Source organism: Schistocerca americana, chromosome 10, assembly GCF_021461395.2.
Source record: "Schistocerca americana isolate TAMUIC-IGC-003095 chromosome 10, iqSchAmer2.1, whole genome shotgun sequence".
Taxonomy (NCBI): domain Eukaryota; kingdom Metazoa; phylum Arthropoda; class Insecta; order Orthoptera; family Acrididae; genus Schistocerca; species Schistocerca americana.
In genome coordinates, this window is record NC_060128.1 from 202,842,709 (window position 1) to 202,864,098 (window position 21,390).

General features: G+C 56.3%; 1 protein-coding gene across 1 annotated transcript in view; it reads right to left on the reverse strand.

Annotated features, from left to right (window-relative positions):
• The window catches only part of LOC124552396 (acetylcholine receptor subunit alpha-like), a 354,641-nt gene that overhangs the window by 197,289 nt on the left and 135,962 nt on the right, over positions 1-21,390 (reverse strand). The window contains exon 4 of the mRNA XM_047126656.1: positions 12,662-12,771. Coding sequence (XP_046982612.1) covers positions 12,662-12,771 — 110 coding nt within the window. The remainder of the gene's footprint in view (positions 1-12,661; positions 12,772-21,390) is intronic.

Here is a 21,390-nt window from a genome sequence, read left to right on the forward strand (position 1 = left end):
CCCTGTCCCTCCCTCCCTCACCTCCGTCAGCCCACTACGCCTGCTCCAGCCTCCACGGCCTCGACCCACGTGCGTCCCTGTCCCTCCCTCCCTCACCTCCGTCAGCCCACTACGCCTGCTCCAGCCTCCACGGCCTCGACCCACGTGCGTCCCTGTCCCTCCCTCCCTCACCTCCGTCAGCCCACTACGCCTGCTCAAGCCTCCATGGCCTCGACCCACGTGCGTCCCTGTCCCTCCCTCCCTCACCTCCGTCAGCCCACTACGCCTGCTCCAGCCTCCACGGCCTCGACCCACGTGCGTCCCTGTCCCTCCCTCCCTCACCTCCGTCAGCCCACTACGCCTGCTCCAGCCTCCACGGCCTCGACCCACGTGCGTCCCTGTCCCTCCCTCCCTCACCTCCGTCAGCCCACTACGCCTGCTCCAGCCTCCACGGCCTCGACCCACGTGCGTCCCTGTCCCTCCCTCCCTCACCTCCGTCAGCCCACTACGCCTGCTCCAACCTCCACGGCCTCGACCCACGTGCGTCCCTGTCCCTCCCTCCCTCACCTCCGTCAGCCCACTGCGCCTGCTCCAGCGTCCACGGCCTCGACCCACGTGCGTCCCTGTCCCTCCCTCCCTCACCTCCGTCAGCCCACTACGCCTGCTCCAGCCTCCACGGCCTCGACCCACGTGCGTCCCTGTCCCTCCCTCCCTCACCACCGTCAGCCCACTGCGCCTGCTCCAGCGTCCACGGCCTCGACCCACGTGCGTCCCTGTCCCTCCCTCCCTCCCTCACCTCCGTCAGCCCACTACGCCTGCTCCAGCCTCCACGGCCTCGACCCACGTGCGTCCCTGTCCCTCCCTCCCTCACCTCCGTCAGCCCACTACGCCTGCTCCAGCCTCCACGGCCTCGACCCACGTGCGTCCCTGTCCCTCCCTCCCTCACCTCCGTCAGCCCACTACGCCTGCTCCAGCCTCCACGGCCTCGACCCACGTGCGTCCCTGTCCCTCCCTCCCTCACCTCCGTCAGCCCACTGCGCCTGCTCCAGCGTCCACGGCCTCGACCCACGTGCGTCCCTGTCCCTCCCTCCCTCACCTCCGTCAGCCCACTACGCCTGCTCCAACCTCCACGGCCTCGACCCACGTGCGTCCCTGTCCCTCCCTCCCTCACCTCCGTCAGCCCACTGCGCCTGCTCCAGCGTCCACGGCCTCGACCCACGTGCGTCCCTGTCCCTCCCTCCCTCACCTCCGTCAGCCCACTACGCCTGCTCCAGCCTCCACGGCCTCGACCCACGTGCGTCCCTGTCCCTCCCTCCCTCACCTCCGTCAGCCCACTACGCCTGCTCCAGCCTCCATGGCCTCGACCCACGTGCGTCCCTGTCCCTCCCTCCCTCACCTCCGTCAGCCCACTACGCCTGCTCCAGCCTCCACGGCCTCGACCCACGTGCGTCCCTGTCCCTCCCTCCCTCACCTCCGTCAGCCCACTACGCCTGCTCCAGCCTCCACGGCCTCGACCCACGTGCGTCCCTGTCCCTCCCTCCCTCACCTCCGTCAGCCCACTACGCCTGCTCCAGCCTCCACGGCCTCGACCCACGTGCGTCCCTGTCCCTCCCTCCCTCACCTCCGTCAGCCCACTGCGCCTGCTCCAGCGTCCACGGCCTCGACCCACGTGCGTCCCTGTCCCTCCCTCCCTCACCTCCGTCAGCCCACTGCGCCTGCTCCAGCCTCCACGGCCTTGACCCACGTGCGTCCCTGTCCCTCCCTCCCTCACCTCCGTCAGCCCACTACGCCTGCTCCAGCCTCCACGGCCTCGACCCACGTGCGTCCCTGTCCCTCCCTCCCTCACCTCCGTCAGCCCACTACGCCTTCTCCAGCCTCCACTGCCTCGACCCACATGCGTCCCTGTCCCTCCCTCCCTCACCTCCGTCAGCCCACTGCGCCTGCTCCAGCCTCCACGGCCTCGACCCACGTGCGTCCCTGTCCCTCCCTCCCTGACCTTCGTCAGCCCACTACGCCTGCTCCAGCCTCGCCTCCACGGCCTCGACCCACGTGCGTCCCTGTCCCTCCCTCCCTCACCTTCGTAAGCCCACTACGCCTGCTCCAGCCTCCACGGCCTCGACCCACGTGCGTCCCTGTCCCTCTCTCCCTCACCTCCGTCAGCCCACTGCGCCTGTTCCAGCGTCCACGGCCTCGACCCACGTGCGTCCCTGTCCCTCCCTCCCTCACCTCCGTCAGCCCACTGCGCCTTCTCCAGCCTCCACGGCCTCGACCCACGTGCGTCCCTGTCCCTCCCTCCCTCACCTCCGTCAGCCCACTACGCCTGCTCCAGCCTCCACGGCCTCGACCCACGTGCGTCCCTGTCCCTCCCTCCCTCACCTCCGTCAGCCCACTACGCCTGCTCCAGCCTCCACGGCCTCGACCCACGTGCGTCCCTGTCCCTCCCTCCCTCACCTCCGTCAGCCCACTACGCCTGCTCCAGCCTCCATGGCCTCGACCCACGTGCGTCCCTGTCCCTCCCTCCCTCACCTCCGTCAGCCCACTACGCCTGCTCCAGCCTCCACGGCCTCGACCCACGTGCGTCCCTGTCCCTCCCTCCCTCACCTCCGTCAGCCCACTACGCCTGCTCCAGCCTCCACGGCCTCGACCCACGTGCGTCCCTGTCCCTCCCTCCCTCACCTCCGTCAGCCCACTACGCCTGCTCCAGCCTCCACGGCCTCGACCCACGTGCGTCCCTGTCCCTCCCTCCCTCACCTCCGTCAGCCCACTGCGCCTGCTCCAGCCTCCACGGCCTCGACCCACGTGCGTCCCTGTCCCTCCCTCCCTCACCTCCGTCAGCCCACTATGCCTGCTCCAGCCTCCACGGCCTTGACCCACGTGCGTCCCTGTCCCTCCCTCCCTCACCTCCGTCAGCCCACTACGCCTGCTCCAGCCTCCACGGCCTCGACACACGTGCGTCCCTGTCCCTCCCTCCCTCACCTCCGTCAGCCCACTACGCCTTCTCCAGCCTCCACTGCCTCGACCCACATGCGTCCCTGTCCCTCCCTCCCTCACCTCCGTCAGCCCACTGCGCCTGCTCCAGCCTCCACGGCCTCGACCCACGTGCGTCCCTGTCCCTCCCTCCCTGACCTTCGTCAGCCCACTACGCCTGCTCCAGCCTCGCCTCCACGGCCTCGACCCACGTGCGTCCCTGTCCCTCCCTCCCTCACCTTCGTAAGCCCACTACGCCTGCTCCAGCCTCCACGGCCTCGACCCACGTGCGTCCCTGTCCCTCCCTCCCTCACCTCCGTCAGCCCACTGCGCCTGTTCCAGCGTCCACGGCCTCGACCCACGTGCGTCCCTGTCCCTCCCTCCCTCACCTCCGTCAGCCCACTGCGCCTGCTCCAGCCTCCACGGCCTCGACCCACGTGCGTCCCTGTCCCTCCCTCCCTCACCTCCGTCAGCCCACTACGCCTGCTCCAGCCTCCACGGCCTCGACCCACGTGCGTCCCTGTCCCTCCCTCCCTCACCTCCGTCAGCCCACTACGCCTGCTCCAGCCTCCACGGCCTCGACCCACGTGCGTCCCTGTCCCTCCCTCCCTCACCTCCGTCAGCCCACTACGCCTGCTCCAGCCTCCATGGCCTCGACCCACGTGCGTCCCTGTCCCTCCCTCCCTCACCTCCGTCAGCCCACTACGCCTGCTCCAGCCTCCACGGCCTCGACCCACGTGCGTCCCTGTCCCTCCCTCCCTCACCTCCGTCAGCCCACTACGCCTGCTCCAGCCTCCACGGCCTCGACCCACGTGCGTCCCTGTCCCTCCCTCCCTCACCTCCGTCAGCCCACTACGCCTGCTCCAGCCTCCACGGCCTCGACCCACGTGCGTCCCTGTCCCTCCCTCCCTCACCTCCGTCAGCCCACTACGCCTGCTCCAGCCTCCACGTCCTCGACCCACGTGCGTCCCTGTCCCTCCCTCCCTCACCTCCGTCAGCCCACTACGCCTGCTCCAACCTCCACGGCCTCGACCCACGTGCGTCCCTGTCCCTCCCTCCCTCACCTCCGTCAGCCCACTACGCCTGCTCCAGCCTCCACGGCCTCGACCCACGTGCGTCCCTGTCCCTCCCTCCCTCACCTCCGTCAGCCCACTACGCCTGCTCCAGCCTCCACGGCCTCGACCCACGTGCGTCCCTGTCCCTCCCTCCCTCACCTCCGTCAGCCCACTACGCCTGCTCCAGCCTCCACGGCCTCGACCCACGTGCGTCCCTGTCCCTCCCTCCCTCCCTCACCTCCGTCAGCCCACTACGCCTGCTCCTGCCTCCACGGCCTCGACCCACGTGCATCCCTGTCCCTCCCTCCCTCACCTCCGTCAGCCCACTACGCCTGCTCCAGCCTCCACGGCCTCGACCCACGTGCGTCCCTGTCCCTCCCTCCCTCACCTCCGTCAGCCCACTACGTCTGCTTCAGCCTCCACGGCCTCGACCCACGTGCGTCCCTGTCCCTCCCTCCCTCACCTCCGTCAGCCCACTACGCCTGCTCCAGCCTCCACGGCCTCGACCCACGTGCGTCCCTGTCCCTCCCTCCCTCCCTCACCTCCGTCAGCCCACTACGCCTGCTCCTGCCTCCACGGCCTCGACCCACGTGCATCCCTGTCCCTCCCTCCCTCACCTCCGTCAGCCCACTACGCCTGCTCCAGCCTCCACGGCCTCGACCCACGTGCGTCCCTGTCCCTCCCTCCCTCCCTCACCTCCGTCAGCCCACTACGCCTGCTCCTGCCTCCACGGCCTCGACCCACGTGCATCCCTGTCCCTCCCTCCCTCACCTCCGTCAGCCCACTACGCCTGCTCCAGCCTCCACGGCCTCGACCCACGTGCGTCCCTGTCCCTCCCTCCCTCACCTCCGTCAGCCCACTACGCCTGCTCCAGCCTCCACGGCCTCGACCCACGTGCGTCCCTGTCCCTCCCTCCCTCCCTCACCTCCGTCAGCCCACTACGCCTGCTCCTGCCTCCACGGCCTCGACCCACGTGCATCCCTGTCCCTCCCTCCCTCACCTCCGTCAGCCCACTACGCCTGCTCCAGCCTCCACGGCCTCGACCCACGTGCGTCCCTGTCCCTCCCTCCCTCACCTCCGTCAGCCCACTACGTCTGCTTCAGCCTCCACGGCCTCGACCCACGTGCGTCCCTGTCCCTCCCTCCCTCACCTCCGTCAGCCCACTACGCCTGCTCCAGCCTCCACGGCCTCGACCCACGTGCGTCCCTGTCCCTCCCTCCCTCCCTCACCACCGTCAGCCCACTACGCCTGCTCCTGCCTCCACGGCCTCGACCCACGTGCATCCCTGTCCCTCCCTCCCTCACCTCCGTCAGCCCACTACGCCTGCTCCAGCCTCCACGGCCTCGACCCACGTGCGTCCCTGTCCCTCCCTCCCTCCCTCACCTCCGTCAGCCCACTACGCCTGCTCCTGCCTCCACGGCCTCGACCCACGTGCATCCCTGTCCCTCCCTCCCTCACCTCCGTCAGCCCACTACGCCTGCTCCAGCCTCCACGGCCTCGACCCACGTGCGTCCCTGTCCCTCCCTCCCTCACCTCCGTCAGCCCACTACGTCTGCTTCAGCCTCCACGGCCTCGACCCACGTGCGTCCCTGTCCCTCCCTCCCTCACCTCCGTCAGCCCACTACGCCTGCTCCAGCCTCCACGGCCTCGACCCACGTGCGTTCCTGTCCCTCCCTCCCTCCCTCACCTCCGTCAGCCCACTACGCCTGCTCCTGCCTCCACGGCCTCGACCCACGTGCATCCCTGTCCCTCCCTCCCTCACCTCCGTCAGCCCACTACGCCTGCTCCAGCCTCCACGGCCTCGACCCACGTGCGTCCCTGTCCCTCCCTCCCTCACCTCCGTCAGCCCACTACGCCTGCTCCAGCCTCCACGGCCTCGACCCACGTGCGTCCCTGTCCCTCCCTCCCTCCCTCACCTCCGTCAGCCCACTACGCCTGCTCCTGCCTCCACGGCCTCGACCCACGTGCATCCCTGTCCCTCCCTCCCTCACCTCCGTCAGCCCACTACGCCTGCTCCAGCCTCCACGGCCTCGACCCACGTGCGTCCCTGTCCCTCCCTCCCTCACCTCCGTCAGCCCACTACGTCTGCTCCAGCCTCCACGGCCTCGACCCACGTGCATCCCTGTCCCTCCCTCCCTCACCTCCGTCAGCCCACTACGCCTGCTCCAGCCTCCACGGCCTCGACCCACGTGCGTCCCTGTCCCTCCCTCCCTCACCTCCGTCAGCCCACTACGCCTGCTCCAGCCTCCACGGCCTCGACCCACGTGCGTCCCTGTCCCTCCCTCCCTCACCTCCGTCAGCCCACTACGCCTGCTCCAGCCTCCACGGCCTCGACCCACGTGCGTCCCTGTCCCTCCCTCCCTCCCTCACCTCCGTCAGCCCACTACGCCTGCTCCTGCCTCCACGGCCTCGACCCACGTGCATCCCTGTCCCTCCCTCCCTCACCTCCGTCAGCCCACTACGCCTGCTCCAGCCTCCACGGCCTCGACCCACGTGCGTCCCTGTCCCTCCCTCCCTCACCTCCGTCAGCCCACTACGCCTGCTCCAGCCTCCACGGCCTCGACCCACGTGCGTCCCTTTCCCTCCCTCCCTCACCTCCGTCAGCCCACTACGCCTGCTCCAGCCTCCACGGCCTCGACCCACGTGCGTCCCTGTCCCTCCCTCCCTCACCTCCGTCAGCCCACTACGCCTGCTTCAGCCTCCACGGCCTCGACCCACGTGCGTCCCTGTCCCTCCCTCCCTCACCTCCGTCAGCCCACTACGCCTGCTCCAGCCTCCACGGCCTCGACCCACGTGCGTCCCTGTCCCTCCCTCCCTCACCTCCGTCAGCCCACTACGCCTGCTCCAGCCTCCACGGCCTCGACCCACGTGCGTCCCTGTCCCTCCCTCCCTCACCTCCGTCAGCCCACTACGCCTGCTCCAGCCTCCACGGCCTCGACCCACGTGCGTCCCTGTCCCTCCCTCCCTCACCTCCGTCAGCCCACTACGCCTGCTCCAGCCTCCACGGCCTCGACCCACGTGCGTCCCTGTCCCTCCCTCCCTCACCTCCGTCAGCCCACTACGCCTGCTCCAGCCTCCACGGCCTCGACCCACGTGCGTCCCTGTCCCTCCCTCCCTCCCTCACCTCCGTCAGCCCACTACGCCTGCTTCAGCCTCCACGGCCTCGACCCACGTGCGTCCCTGTCCCTCCCTCCCTCACCTCCGTCAGCCCACTACGCCTGCTCCAGCCTCCACGGCCTCGACCCACGTGCGTCCCTGTCCCTCCCACCCTCACCTCCGTCAGCCCACTACGCCTGCTCCAGCCTCCACGGCCTCGACCCACGTGCGTCCCTGTCCCTCCCTCCCTCACCTCCGTCAGCCCACTACGCCTGCTCCAGCCTCCACGGCCTCGACCCACGTGCGTCCCTGTCCCTCCCTCCCTCACCTCCGTCAGCCCACTACGCCTGCTCCAGCCTCCACGGCCTCGACCCACGTGCGTCCCTGTCCCTCCCTCCCTCACCTCCGTCAGCCCACTACGCCTGCTCCAGCCTCCACGGCCTCGACCCACGTGCGTCCCTGTCCCTCCCTCCCTCACCTCCGTCAGCCCACTACGCCTGCTCCAGCCTCCACGGCCTCGACCCACGTGCGTCCCTGTCCCTCCCTCCCTCACCTCCGTCAGCCCACTACGCCTGCTCCAGTTCCACGGCCTCGACCCACGTGCGTCCCTGTCCCTCCCTCCCTCACCTCCGTCAGCCCACTACGCCTGCTCCAGCCTCCACGGCCTCGACCCACGTGCGTCCCTGTCCCTCCCTCCCTCACCTCTGTCAGCCCACTACGCCTGCTCCAGCCTCCACGGCCTCGACCCACGTGCGTCCCTGTCCCTCCCTCCCTCACCTCCGTCAGCCCACTACGCCTGCTCCAGCCTCCACGGCCTCGACCCACGTGCGTCCCTGTCCCTCCCTCCCTCACCTCCGTCAGCCCACTACGTCTGCTTCAGCCTCCACGGCCTCGACCCACGTGCGTCCCTGTCCCTCCCTCCCTCACCTCCGTCAGCCCACTACGCCTGCTCCAGCCTCCACGGCCTCGACCCACGTGCGTCCCTGTCCCTCCCTCCCTCACCTCCGTCAGCCCACTACGCCTGCTCCAGCCTCCACGGCCTCGACCCACGTGCGTCCCTGTCCCTCCCTCCCTCACCTCCGTCAGCCCACTACGCCTGCTCCAGCCTCCACGGCCTCGACCCACGTGCGTCCCTGTCCCTCCCTCCCTCACCTCCGTCAGCCCACTACGCCTGCTCCAACCTCCACGGCCTCGACCCACGTGCGTCCCTGTCCCTCCCTCCCTCACCTCCGTCAGCCCACTACGCCTGCTCCAGCCTCCACGGCCTCGACCCACGTGCGTCCCTGTCCCTCCCTCCCTCACCTTCGTCAGCCCACTACGCCTGCTCCAGCCTCCACGGCCTCGACCCACGTGCGTCCCTGTCCCTCCCTCCCTCCCTCACCTCCGTCAGCCCACTACGCCTGCTCCAGCCTCCACGGCCTCGACCCACGTGCGTCCCTGTCCCTCCCTCCCTCCCTCACCTCCGTCAGCCCACTACGCCTGCTCCAGCCTCCACGGCCTCGACCCACGTGCGTCCCTGTCCCTCCCTCCCTCACCTCCGTCAGCCCACTACGCCTGCTCCAACCTCCACGGCCTCGACCCACGTGCGTCCCTGTCCCTCCCTCCCTCACCTCCGTCAGCCCACTACGCCTGCTCCAGCCTCCACGGCCTCGACCCACGTGCGTCCCTGTCCCTCCCTCCCTCACCTCCGTCAGCCCACTACGCCTGCTCCAGCCTCCACGGCCTCGACCCACGTGCGTCCCTGTCCCTCCCTCCCTCACCTCCGTCAGCCCACTACGCCTGCTCCAGCCTCCACGGCCTCGACCCACGTGCGTCCCTGTCCCTCCCTCCCTCACCTCCGTCAGCCCACTACGCCTGCTCCAGCCTCCACGGCCTCGACCCACGTGCGTCCCTGTCCCTCCCTCCCTCACCTCCGTCAGCCCACTACGCCTGCTCCAGCCTCCACGGCCTCGACCCACGTGCGTCCCTGTCCCTCCGTCCCTCACCTCCGTCAGCCCCCGCGCGTCGTACACCCCTCCACGCCGCCATGGCCACAGGTTGTTCCCTGGCCCGTTTCTTCGTATTTGTGTATCACAGAAATTCCCAGCACGTCTCACCATTCGTTATTAGTCGAGCCTCTGTTTGTAAATGACTTCTTCAATTGCCAAGTCCGTGCTTCGCATTTATAGGCCCTAAGTCAAGACTGGCAACACACACGGAGCAAACTTACCCATACAAACACAAAGGAAGTTTTGTTTGTAAAACACTATTTAGTTTTTCAAAGTTACTTTGGGCCATTTTTCCTCTCTTTTGTTGCCAATTTACATTTGTCGTCAACTGAACTACAAACAAAAATTAATTCTCAGAGCTGACGTTAATTTCTGCCATTTTATTGATTTTCAGAGTTGCTCATTGCTCTAGCAGCATTCGCTGTCGCTGTTCACCTGTAGCTGAGGGGGGCGGTGCAGTCGGTGGCTCGCTGACTCGCACGTCCCCCTCACTGGCAGCCACTCTTCTTCCCAGATCTGAAGGCTTCCTTCGCGGTTACACAGGCTAGCTTTCAAGGTCAACGTCTGAAGCAACAGCATCGCCTGTGTGGGACTCTACCGTCACGTATCGGACCACAGCGAATTGGTTTGAGATGAGAAGACCCGACGAGGTAGCTGACGAAATGGGGAACAAAAGAGACGTAAACGATTCGTAAAGAATGGGGAGACAGGTAGTTGGCAACGGGAATGAGATAGCAAAGATAAGACACGAAGAGTTTATACCGTATTTCCGGACATCAGGCAAGGACCGCATGTGTCTCTGTTAAAGCGCAGAGTGCCGTTGCGGGGGAGGGGTTTGCCAGGGCGCGACGTAGGGCGCCGCTCAGAGCCCACGCAGGGCGATCAGAGCCGAAACGGCAGGGAAGAAGCAGTCGACCCAAAAGGCCGTGCTCCTCCACTACACAAATTAATGACAAAATAGCGCTGACGTAGACCCGGGACACGACAGTCGACATGACACAGCGCGCGACTGAAAGCAACGGCCTGCGCCAGACCCACGTGCCGCCTGCTCGCGGTCGCACTGCCCACGGCTTCCTTTCTCTTCGCTGCGCGGCAGAAAATGGCTGGCGCCAGCCACAGTGCCGGTCTTCGGCGGGATACCATTAGAATATAGACCGTGTTTTTTTTTACAGCTAAAACATTACAATAATGGCTGGTGGTTGCGGCGACGATCCAACCGGCCAGTCACTCCCACAACTTTGGATGGCAGGGGAAGAAGGCTGGAGGGATCACGGCAACTCACAGATAAACCGGTCATTGTTCCTGGGAGTCGTTTGGGGGGAGGGGGGGGGCGGAGGATGGGCCTTCTGAGTGGAGGTGACAACCGGAAGCAGAGAGGCCGGCAGAGGCGCCGCTGCTGACGTCACGAAGGGGACGCCAGCCTGCTGAGGGGATACGGAGGGAGGCGCGGTGGCAGTCCAACACTGCCGAAACATCACTGTTCCGACACTCCAGTTTTGCTGTAGGCGTATAGAATTTGTCACGACATTCGAGGAATGCGGGGAGTTTTGTCAAGTTTGAGAGTATATGCCTAGGAGGGGCAGGCGCGATACAGAAGGCGAGGCAGAAGCAGGTAGTTGTGGCAGTGAGTTCTGGGGTTTCACACGTCCCAGCGACGTCGGCAGGGGTGTCGTAGCTCTGGAGCAGGGTTCCCCACGCTGTGTTCCGCGGCACACGGGTGTCGCGCAGGAAGTGAATAAGTGCGACGCGAACAACTGTTTTTTCGACATTTTGACGATACTAATTATTTTTTAAAATTTTATTACGATTTCTATGTAATTAGTTGAAGTAATCACTGAATAAAACAAGTTGTTCCCACTTCTTAAAATTTTATTAACCTCCAAAATCAGGGACGTAATCCATCAGACTACCAGGATTCTGAAACTGCATCGTGTGAGAAAGTGTTTGCGAATCGGTGGTGTAGAGGATTGTGGAAGCCTGGAATGTACAGGAATGATCATTTAATGGTGTTGGTCATCTTAGTCTATTTTGGATGCTCCGGGGTGGGGGGGGGGGGGGGGAGAATGGGCGAAGGGCAAGGACACTTGCCCGCTTCTCCCCGCAGTACAAGCTGTGACGTCACCAGAGGTCAGTCCACCGCCACGCAGGGCAGCGCTGCCGGCAGATCAACACACGAGGCTGACACCGCCAGGTTGTGGCGAGATAGCTCGCACAGTCTGGCGAGGTACATCCGTGCCTCAGTACTTAGAAAGGTGTATTTCTGAAACTTCCTGGCAGATTAAAACTGTGTGCCGAAAGGCAAAGGTCCTGAGTTCGAGCCTCGGTCCGGTACACAGTTTTAATCTGCCAGGAAGTTTCATATCAGCGCACACTCCGCTGCAGAGTGAAAATCTAATTCAGGTATATTTCTGCTCGTTCACGTCACGATATTCACGTCAGGTACGTAATTTGAGGGGGGCCATGTTCTACGTTTAGTGAGATTTTGCGTGTGGTTGTTGTGTTCCAGTTTTGTGGTTGTGCGGGCGCGGCACTGCATCCGATCAATTCATCCCGGCTTGCAATGGTAGCTTTCGTAAACAGAGCTTATCAGTGAAGTGTGAGGCCGTATTAATTGTGAAAGCCCTTCTTTTTGCTACGGGTAAAGTTCGCCAATTTCCAGTGTCTAAGCTCTCACCACGTGCATGCTCTTGAAAACCTCTATAGAATAATTTCTTTATTTAAGCGGTGAACATTACAAACAATCCTTCCAAACGCGGAATTTTGTCACAGTCCTCCGCCAGTGTGGCCACATACAGGGGGTGCTATGGTACCTGAGTTCATTAGTGCCACATTTGTAATCAAATGCAGAGAATAAACGTGTTAAATGCTCGTGCGTTGAGTGAAATCGCACAGAGAGGAACGGCCCATTTGCTAACCCTCTCACTGCCGGTGACCGAATGCAGGTGAGAGCAGCTGCTAAACCTTCTCTGACGCCGTCTGCCCAGTCTCTCGTGTGCGGAAGCGTACAGCAGCGTTACTATTCGACACACATCTTCGTGCAGAATTATCAGTCTGCGGTCACGTGAAGCAGTATTAAAGCACATACAGTTGCCACGCAGTAACATTAATGAATTCTGAGCAAAACAGCACTGCTTCAGTAGTCGTGTCACCTCAGAAGATTGCATGTAGTTATGCTCTCATGCCATACAGGTGATCAAGTAGTTATGTTTGAATTAGTACTTGTTATGTGTTCACAAATATACAGATCGTGGAATAAATTTGGACCTCTGTAGCGAGATAGCATTATCTTTTATCTTTTCTTCGAATATGTATTCGCATTCACAACACAACATTGTTTATGAGGAACAAATTTATTGTACTGTAGATTCAGTTACCTCCTAGATTATTTATTTGTACTGAACACTGAGTTATGGTATTAATATTCGAAGTGTGACTCACGCAGTCACAATTATCAATGCAACCAACAAACGTACAGTTAACTTACAGGTTCACAGTATACATTTCGAGGCCCTAGAGACTGGGACTGTGAGCTCGCTTGTCGAGCAGCGGTCAGTAGGTGTGCAGTGGTGTACTCACTTGTTGTAGAGGACGATGTCGGGCCGCCAGATGTGGTCGGAAGGCACGTGCAACATCTCGACGCCGCCGTACTCGCGCGGGTCCCACTGCAGCTTGTAGTCGTACCAGGACTGCCAACATAACGGAGCGTCAGCTGCACAACGAGGCGAGGCAAGGCAAGGCGAGCAGGCGCAAGGCGAGGCGAATGGCGCGCTGTGCACCCAGCCGTGTGTCAGAACCTCTCCCTCCCCCTCTGTGGTGCTAGGGGCACACTCCATTTGTCACTCGAGGCGACAAAGCTACTGACGTAACGACACCACGAGTCCACATGCGTGCTGTAAGCGGTAATTACCTCAGTGGTGTAGGGCAAGTCGAGATGAACAAATCGATACAGGGCACTTGCCGTCCTTCAAACCAGCGAACAGCTACAAACTGACCTGAAAAAGGCCCCTGAACTGCAGCCCACGTGCACCGCGGAAGTTTTCGGCCAAGTCGTCCGTGAACAGCCCTCTGTTCTACATCTACATCTACATTTATACTCCGCAAGCCACCCAACGGTGTGTGGCGGAGGGCACTTTACGTGCCACTGTCATTACCTCCCTTTCCTGTTCCAGTCGCATATGGTTCGCGGGAAGAACGACTGTCTGAAAGCCTCCGTGGGCGCTCTAATCTCTCTAATTTTACATTCGTGATCTCCTCGGGAGGTATAAGTAGAGGGAAGCAATATATTCGATACCTCATCCAGAAACGCACCCTCTCGAAACCTGGCGAGCAAGCTACACCGCGATGCAGAGCGCCTCTCTTGCAGAGTCTGCCACTTGAGTTTATTAAACATCTCCGTAACGCTATCACGGTTACCAAATAACCCTGTGACGAAACGCGCCGCTCTTCTTTGGATCTTCTCTATCTCCTCCGTCAGACCGATCTGGTACGGATCCCACACTGATGAGCAATACTCAAGTATAGGTCGAACGAGTGTTTTGTAAGCCACCTCCTTTGTTGATGGACTACATTTTCTAAGCACTCTCCCAATGAATCTCAACCTGGTACCCGCCTTACCAACAATTAATTTTATATGATCATTCCACTTCAAATCGTTCCGCACGCATACTCCCAGATATTTTACAGAAGTAACTGCTACCAGTGTTTGTTCCGCTATCATATAATCATACAATAAAGGATCCTTCTTTCTATGTATTCGCAATACATTACATTTGTCTATGTTAAGGGTCAGTTGCCACTCCCTGCACCAAGTGCCTATCCGCTGCAGATCTTCCTGCATTTCGCTACAATTTTCTAATGCTGCAACTTCTCTGTATACTACAGCATCATCCGCGAAAAGCCGCATGGAACTTCCGACACTATCTACTAGGTCATTTATATATATTGTGAAAAGCAATGGTCCCATAACACTCCCCTGTGGCACGCCACAGGTTACTTTAACGACTGTAGACGTCTCTCCATTGATAACAACATGCTGTGTTCTGTTTGCTAAAAACTGTTCAATCCAGCCACACAGCTGGTCTGATATTCCGTAGGCTCTTACTTTGTTTATCAGGCGACAGTGCGGAACTGTATCGAACGCCTTCCGGAAGTCAAGAAAAATAGCATGTACCTGGGAGCCTGTATCTAATATTTTCTGGGTCTCATGAACAAATAAAGCGAGTTGTGTCTCACACGATCGCTGTTTCCGGAATCCATGTTGATTCCTACATAGTAGATTCTGGGTTTCCAAAAACGACATGATACTCGAGCAAAAAACATGTTCTAAAATTCTACAACAGATCGACGTCAGAGATATAGGTCTATAGTTTTGCGCATCTGCTCGACGACCCTTCTTGAAGACTGGGACTATCTGTGCTCTTTTCCAATCATTTGGAACCCTCCGTTCCTCTAGAGACTTGCGGTACACGGCTGTTAGAAGGGGGCCAAGCTCTTTCGCGTACTCTGTGTAGAATCGAATTGGTATCCCGTCAGGTCCAGTGGACTTTCCTCTATTGAGTGATTCCAGCTGCTTTTCTATTCCTTGGACACTTATTTCGATGTCAGCCATTTTTTCGTTTGTGCGAGGATTTACAGAAGGAACTGCAGTGCGGTCTTCCTCTGTGCAACAGCTTTGGAAAAAGGTGTTTAGTATTTCAACTTTACGCGTGTCATCCTCTGTTTCAATGCCATCATCATCCCGTAGTGTCTGGATATGCTGTTTCGAGCCACTTACTGATTTAACGTAAGACCAGAACTTCCTAGGATTTTCTGTCAAGTCGGTACATAGAATTTTACTTTCGAATTCACTGAACGCTTCACGCATAGCCCTCCTTACGCTAAATTTGACATCTTTTAGCTTCTGTTTGTCTGAGAGGTTTTGGCTGCGTTTAAATTTGGAGTGGAGCTCTCTTTGCTTTCGCAGTAGTTTCCTAACTTTGTTGTTGTACCACGGTGGGTTTTTCCCGTCCCTCACAGTTTTACTCGGCACGTACCTGTCTAAAACGCATTTTACGATTGCCTTGAACTTTTTCCATAAACACTTAACATTGTCAGTGTCGGAACAGAAATTTTCGTTTTGATCTGTTAGGTAGTCTGAAATCTGCCTTCTATTACTCTTGCTAAACAGATAAACCTTCCTCCCTTTTTTTATATTCCTATTAACTTCCATATTTAGGGATGCTGCAACGGCCTTATGATCACTGATTCCCTGTTCTGTACATACAGAGTCGAAAAGTTCGGGTCTGTTTGTTATCAGTAGGTCCAAGATGTTATCTCCACGAGTCGGTTCTCTGTTTAATTGCTCGAGGTAATTTTCGGATAGTGCATTCAGTATAATGTCACTCAATGCTCTGTCCCTACCACCCGTCCTAAACATCTGAGTGTCCCAGTCTATATCTGGTAAATTGAAATCTCCACCTAAGACTATAACATGCTGAGAAAATTTATGTGAAATGTATTCCAAATTTTCTCTCAGTTGTTCTGCCACTAATGCTGCTGAGTCGGGAGGTCAGTAAAAGGAGCCAATTATTAACCTAGTTCGGTTGTTGAGTGTAACCTCCACCCATAATAATTCACAGGAACTATCCACTTCTACTTCACTACAGGATAAACTATTACTAACAGCGACGAACACTCCACCACCGGTTCCATGCAATCTATTCTTTCTAAACACCGTCTGTACCTTTGTAAAAATTTCGGCAGAATTTATCTCTGACTTAAGCCAGCTTTCTGTACCTATAACGATTTCAGCTTCGGTGCTTTCTATCAGCGCTTGAAGTTCCGGTACTTTACCAACGCAGCTTCGACAGTTGACAATTACAATACCGATTGCTGCTTGGTCCCCGCATGTCCTGACTTTGCCCCGCACCCGTTGAGGCTGTTGCCCTTTCTGTACTTGCCCAAGGCCATCTAACCTAAAAAACCGCCCAGCCCACGCCACACAACCCCTGCTACCCGTGTAGCCGCTTGTTGCGTGTAGTGGACTCCTGACCTATCCAGCGGAACCCGAAACCCCACCACCCTATGGCGCAAGTCGAGGAATCTGCAGCCCACACGGTCGCAGAACCGTCTCAGCCTCTGATTCAGACCCTCCACGCGGCTCTGTACCAAAGGTCCGCAGTCAGTCCTGTCGACGATGCTGCAGATGGTGAGCTCTGCTTTCATCCCGCTAGCGAGACTGGCAGTCTTCACCAAATCAGATAGCCGCCGGAAGCACCACTGTTCTTGCACTTACAAAATATGAAACTAACGTTTGAGTGAATTTCACCTCAAGAAATTGTGAATTTTAGCAGCACATTGTGGCGACGGCTTTGAATGCCGCGCGCAGCCTGACCTTCTCGCGCCAGCCAGGTGTCGGCCCCTGCCAGCCAGACTGCGCCACCTGCTGGCTACGCGGCGTGCTCCGGACAGACGACGCCTCAGGTCGGTACCGGCGACACCGAGCACAGCACCGAGCGTTAACCTTGTGAGTTATAGTGAGCTGTGCTGAAGGGAGCGGTCGTCGCCCAGGGGTCTGAATACCGTGCGTCTTTTATGTGGCTCAGAGAACCCTGCGGGAGTTGGAGTTTCCGGAAACTTGTCATGCTATTCATATGTACTGTGTTTATACGGTTATTTTCGTGTCCCGTCCACAGACAAATGCTGGTGGTTGTTTTCTTTTTTAATAGTTTGCATTGAGCAAGGATAGACGAATGAGGAACTGCAGTAATTTTGACAGGATGAAGGTTGTCAAGTTTTTCTTCGTCAAGATTAGGCATTAAAGCTTCACTGTAAAGTTTTTTTTTGACATATTGTTTCAAATCCATTATTTTGTGTTCTTTTTAAAGGTCTGGATGGTTATTACAGAAAAATTATGCTTATAAGTGGTGTATTACGCCTACCTTCTCACCCCCGGCCCTCCCACTTAATGCTCTGTAACAAAACAATTAAATAGTTTTATTTGTCTGACCTTCTTACTACGAAACTACTGAGCTCATAAGGGTTAAGTTTAGGTCGAATTTCCGGCCGTGGTGCCCGAGCGGTTCTAGGCGCTGAGTCCGGAACCGCGCGACTGCTATGGTCGCAGGTTCGAATCCTGCCTCGGACACGGATGTGTGTGATGTCCTTAGGTTAGTTAGGTTTAAGTAGTTCTAAGTTCTAGGGGACTGATGACCTCAGAAGTTAAGTCCCATAGCGCTCAGAGCCATTTGAACCATTTTAGGTCGAATAGTAAACGTAATTACTTTCTGCATAACGTTTGTAAAATTCTCTTGTCTTTCGTTAACCGCGACGGTAACTTTAAAGTAATCAGTTTTACGAAATAGCCGACAAAGCCAGAATGAGAGGATATTGCAAGATGTCGCGCGCGGTAGATTAGGCGGCTTTTCTTGTGGGCCGACCTGGGGTTGTTCCGCGGGTCAGCAGGTCGCATGTGTCCTATAGGACGACTTTCCCTGCACCACTGTCGTACGTTTGGAATAGTGGTCGTTTATAAGCGACACTGTGTTTCATTACTAACGAGATTCTGGGCTAACACATTTTATTGGATTTTTACGAAATACTATCACGAAATATCGGCATATTTATTATTTTTCCCATATAAAAATGTTATAAATCTTAAGTCGGGATTTTATCTGATTGATAACCGATAGTCATTCAATACTGAAATTGCATTTGACTCATTTTTTCCTCTATACTGAGTTTCGTGTGTAATCTTAAAATCAAAGTTCATTTCCTGAGCGATGGACTATGATGTAACGTCATAAATAACACCGAAATTGGCAAGAAAACAGAATTTGACAAAAAATAATACAAAAATTGGAAAAACATACCAAAATAGGAGAAAAACACCAAAGTCGGCGAAAAACCACAAAAATTGGCAAAAAACACCAAAATTGTCGAAAAACTTACACTGAATCTGGCTGAAAGTAACGCCGAATACGAAAAAGAAGTAACGTCGAATACGGAAAAGAAGTAACGCCGAATACGAAGAAGAAGTAACGCCGAAACTGGCAAAAAATGTGAGAGCGAAATTGGCAAAAAATGTGACACCGAAACTGGGGAAAAAATGACACCGAAATTTTCAAAAAGAATACAGAAATCGGCACCGAATTTGACCATAAAATAAAACGATTTTTCCCAGTCCCTAGCTACGACTATTTAATGCATGGCAATAGAATGATAAGAATTCAGTGACTGTAAAATAACACTTAAAATACTTGTAACGGCTTTTATAGGATTTCCATACGACACACGGGCAACACTATAAGCGGTAACATGTTTCATACCACACATGCTGTCCTGACAAAGAAGGCCCACACACAGGGTCAGGAATCTGTGCCCGTCGCGTCCGGGGATGGCGAAGAGCAGGAAGCAGCGCTACGACCGGTCAGCGGTCTGGAACACGAATCTTCCTGGAAGATTACAAATATTGAACTCGAACCTGGGGCCTTCCTCTTTCGCAGGCAGCTGCTCCACCGACTGAGCTGGCCAAGTGCGACTCAGCACCCGTCCTCGTAGCTCTACTTCTGCCAGTACCTCGTCTCCTGCCTTCCAGACTTCGCACAAGTTCTCCTACGAAACTCGTGGGGCAACCCGTAGCACTCCTGGAAGAAAGGGTACTGCGGAGACGTGGCTCAGCCAGAGCCCCCGGGGGCTCCCTCTCGTTGCGAGATGTAATGCGTGTCACAGCTGTGGCGTCAGCCATTGCTCGAGCATATCTCTTGATGTAATTAGCTCAATGAGGAAGAAAACGACTTCCGACTCACTGCACTGGCGCAACGATCAAGTTTTTTTCTATTCAATATTTATCGTCGTACCGCTATGCAATTGAAGGTCACGATATTGCCTTTTAACCGCCTTTTACACTGGGAAAGGACTATTGCTAAAGTTATTATGAAGTTATATCTCAAGTGCATAGTTATTCACATTCCCTGAGAGAAGGGTACCATTTTTTCTTTATGCGATGCTCTGCCACGAGACGGGGAAGCGCTAAAATCTGAATATGGGGGCAATCAGAGCATAGCTGGCTAAGTTACATGTTCCATACAGCACTAACAATTCTTTCGTCGACAAGATATGGAACGAGTCAGTCTACAAGATAAGTATACATGATCTGTGTTAGCATTAATGAACATGTTTTTTAGTCTTACTCATGCAACTATAACAAGTTTGTTTTACAGGCTACGAGTTTTTAAGCAGAAATTCGTCCTTGGAATAGAAAGAATTGTCCAGGAGAAATGACTGTAATTTAGACTTAAAATTTCCTTTGCTACCTAAAGACATTTTATGTAATTGGGTGAAGAATCAAATATATTCGTTGCTGCAAATTGAACTCCTGACGGCTAATTTATTTAACCGTCTGGCTACTCCTTACGTCGGACCAGGGTTTCGCACATACGTCACACTGATGGGAAATAAAGATCATTTTTTTCTGTGGTGCTACACGTACGTACATCACTGTTCTTCTCAAATTATGATGGGTTATTACGACGCATTTCATTATAGGAAATATACGTACTGTGACGGTCCGGTTGAAAAGCCTAGCTCCCGGAAGAGCTACCTTCATCACGTCTGCGGGAGAAGACGACGTATTATTCCTACCGCTCGCTTTTGTGGAATCAGTTATTTCTTTGTACATGGTGAGTTGCACCAGAAAACTATTCCACAAGACATAACTACCGATAAGAACACGTCAAGTGCCACAATCGATTTTCCCAGGAACATCGCTCAGTGGAAGAGCGACCAAAAGAAGCGGACACGTGCCTCGGCTTGTCCTCTGATACTCGACTTTCCTGAGAGAAGGTCTGTCGAAGTTTTCAGCGAGTTCACAGCGCCGTGTTCCACATCCACTTACTGTTCTTAGTTTTAGTCTGTTTCTCCTTGATCTACTCATGTCCGCGGAAGGTTAAGACGCGAATGTTTTTCATTCAATGTTAAAATAATTTTGTCCTTATTCGTCTATTAGTTGTTTGTCTGGTGGATGAATCTAAAAAAAGGACAATAAAGGAATGAAAAACTCATATGAAATTGTTTTCCGTGAAATTGCTGTAGTGTATCTTGATTCATAATCAATTACAAGTGAAGAATTTTCGGAAAAGTGATCCGTAATGGGTCGTTTGCCTCGAAATTATTGCCAACCCGCGATATCTTCGGCAATGTTGACGTCGTTTCTTTTCCGAGTGAGCTTCATACGGAGAAAAGTCACTGCGGTAAAACTGACTTCGCGCGATGCTCGTAGTGTTGGGAATTTCTATGTTCCTATGTTTCGAATGTCTCTACGATCGCTATCACGCAAGGGAATGTACCAAAGCTTCCTGAAGAACATACGTAAGAAGGAAATATAAGAATTAAGAACTGATATAAAAATGCCGAAAGGCATCCGTCAGTTGAAAATGAACTCTGACAGCCATTTTCTCAGTATCTCTGGATGAGGCGAGACCAGTGTTCGCTTATTTTGGCTCCTCTGGGAAATCAGGTTATGGGGCTTGCCGTGTTGTGAGTGGAAATATGCCGAATATATCAGTTTAATGAGCCGCGGATGCAAAATACTAACACGAATTCTTTACAGACGAATGGAAAAACTGGTAGAAGCCGACCTCGGGGAAGATCAGTTTGGATTCCGTAGAAATATTGGAACACGTGAGGCAATACTGACCCTACGACTTTTCTTAGAAAATAGATTAAGGAAAGACAAACCTACGTTTCTAGCATTTGTAGACTTAGAGCAAGCTTTCAACAATGTTGACTAGAATACTCTCTTTCAAATTTTGAGGGTGGCAGGGGTAAAATACAGGGAGCGAAAGGCTATTTACAATTTGTACGGAAACCAGATGGCAGTTATAAGAGCCGAGGGGCATGAAAGGGAAGCAGTGGCTGGGAAGGGTTGTAGCCTATCCCCGACGTTATTCAATGTGTATATTGAGCAAGCAGTAACGGTAACAAAAGAAGAATTCGGAGTAGGAATTAAAATCTGTGGAGAAGAAATAAAAACTTTGAGGTTCGCCGATGACTTGTAATTCTGTCAGAGACAGCAAAGGACTTGGAAGAGCAGTTGAATGGAATGGACAGCGTCTTGAAAGGAGGATATAAGACGAACATCAACAAAAGCAAAACGAGGATAATGGAATGTAGCCGAATTAAGTCGGGTGATGCTGAGGGAATTAGATTAGGAAATGAGACACTTGAAGTAGTAAAGGAGTTTTGCTATTTGGGGAGCAAAATAACTGATGATGGTCGAAGTAGAGAGGATATAAAATGTAGGCTGGCAATGGCAAGGAAAGCGTTTC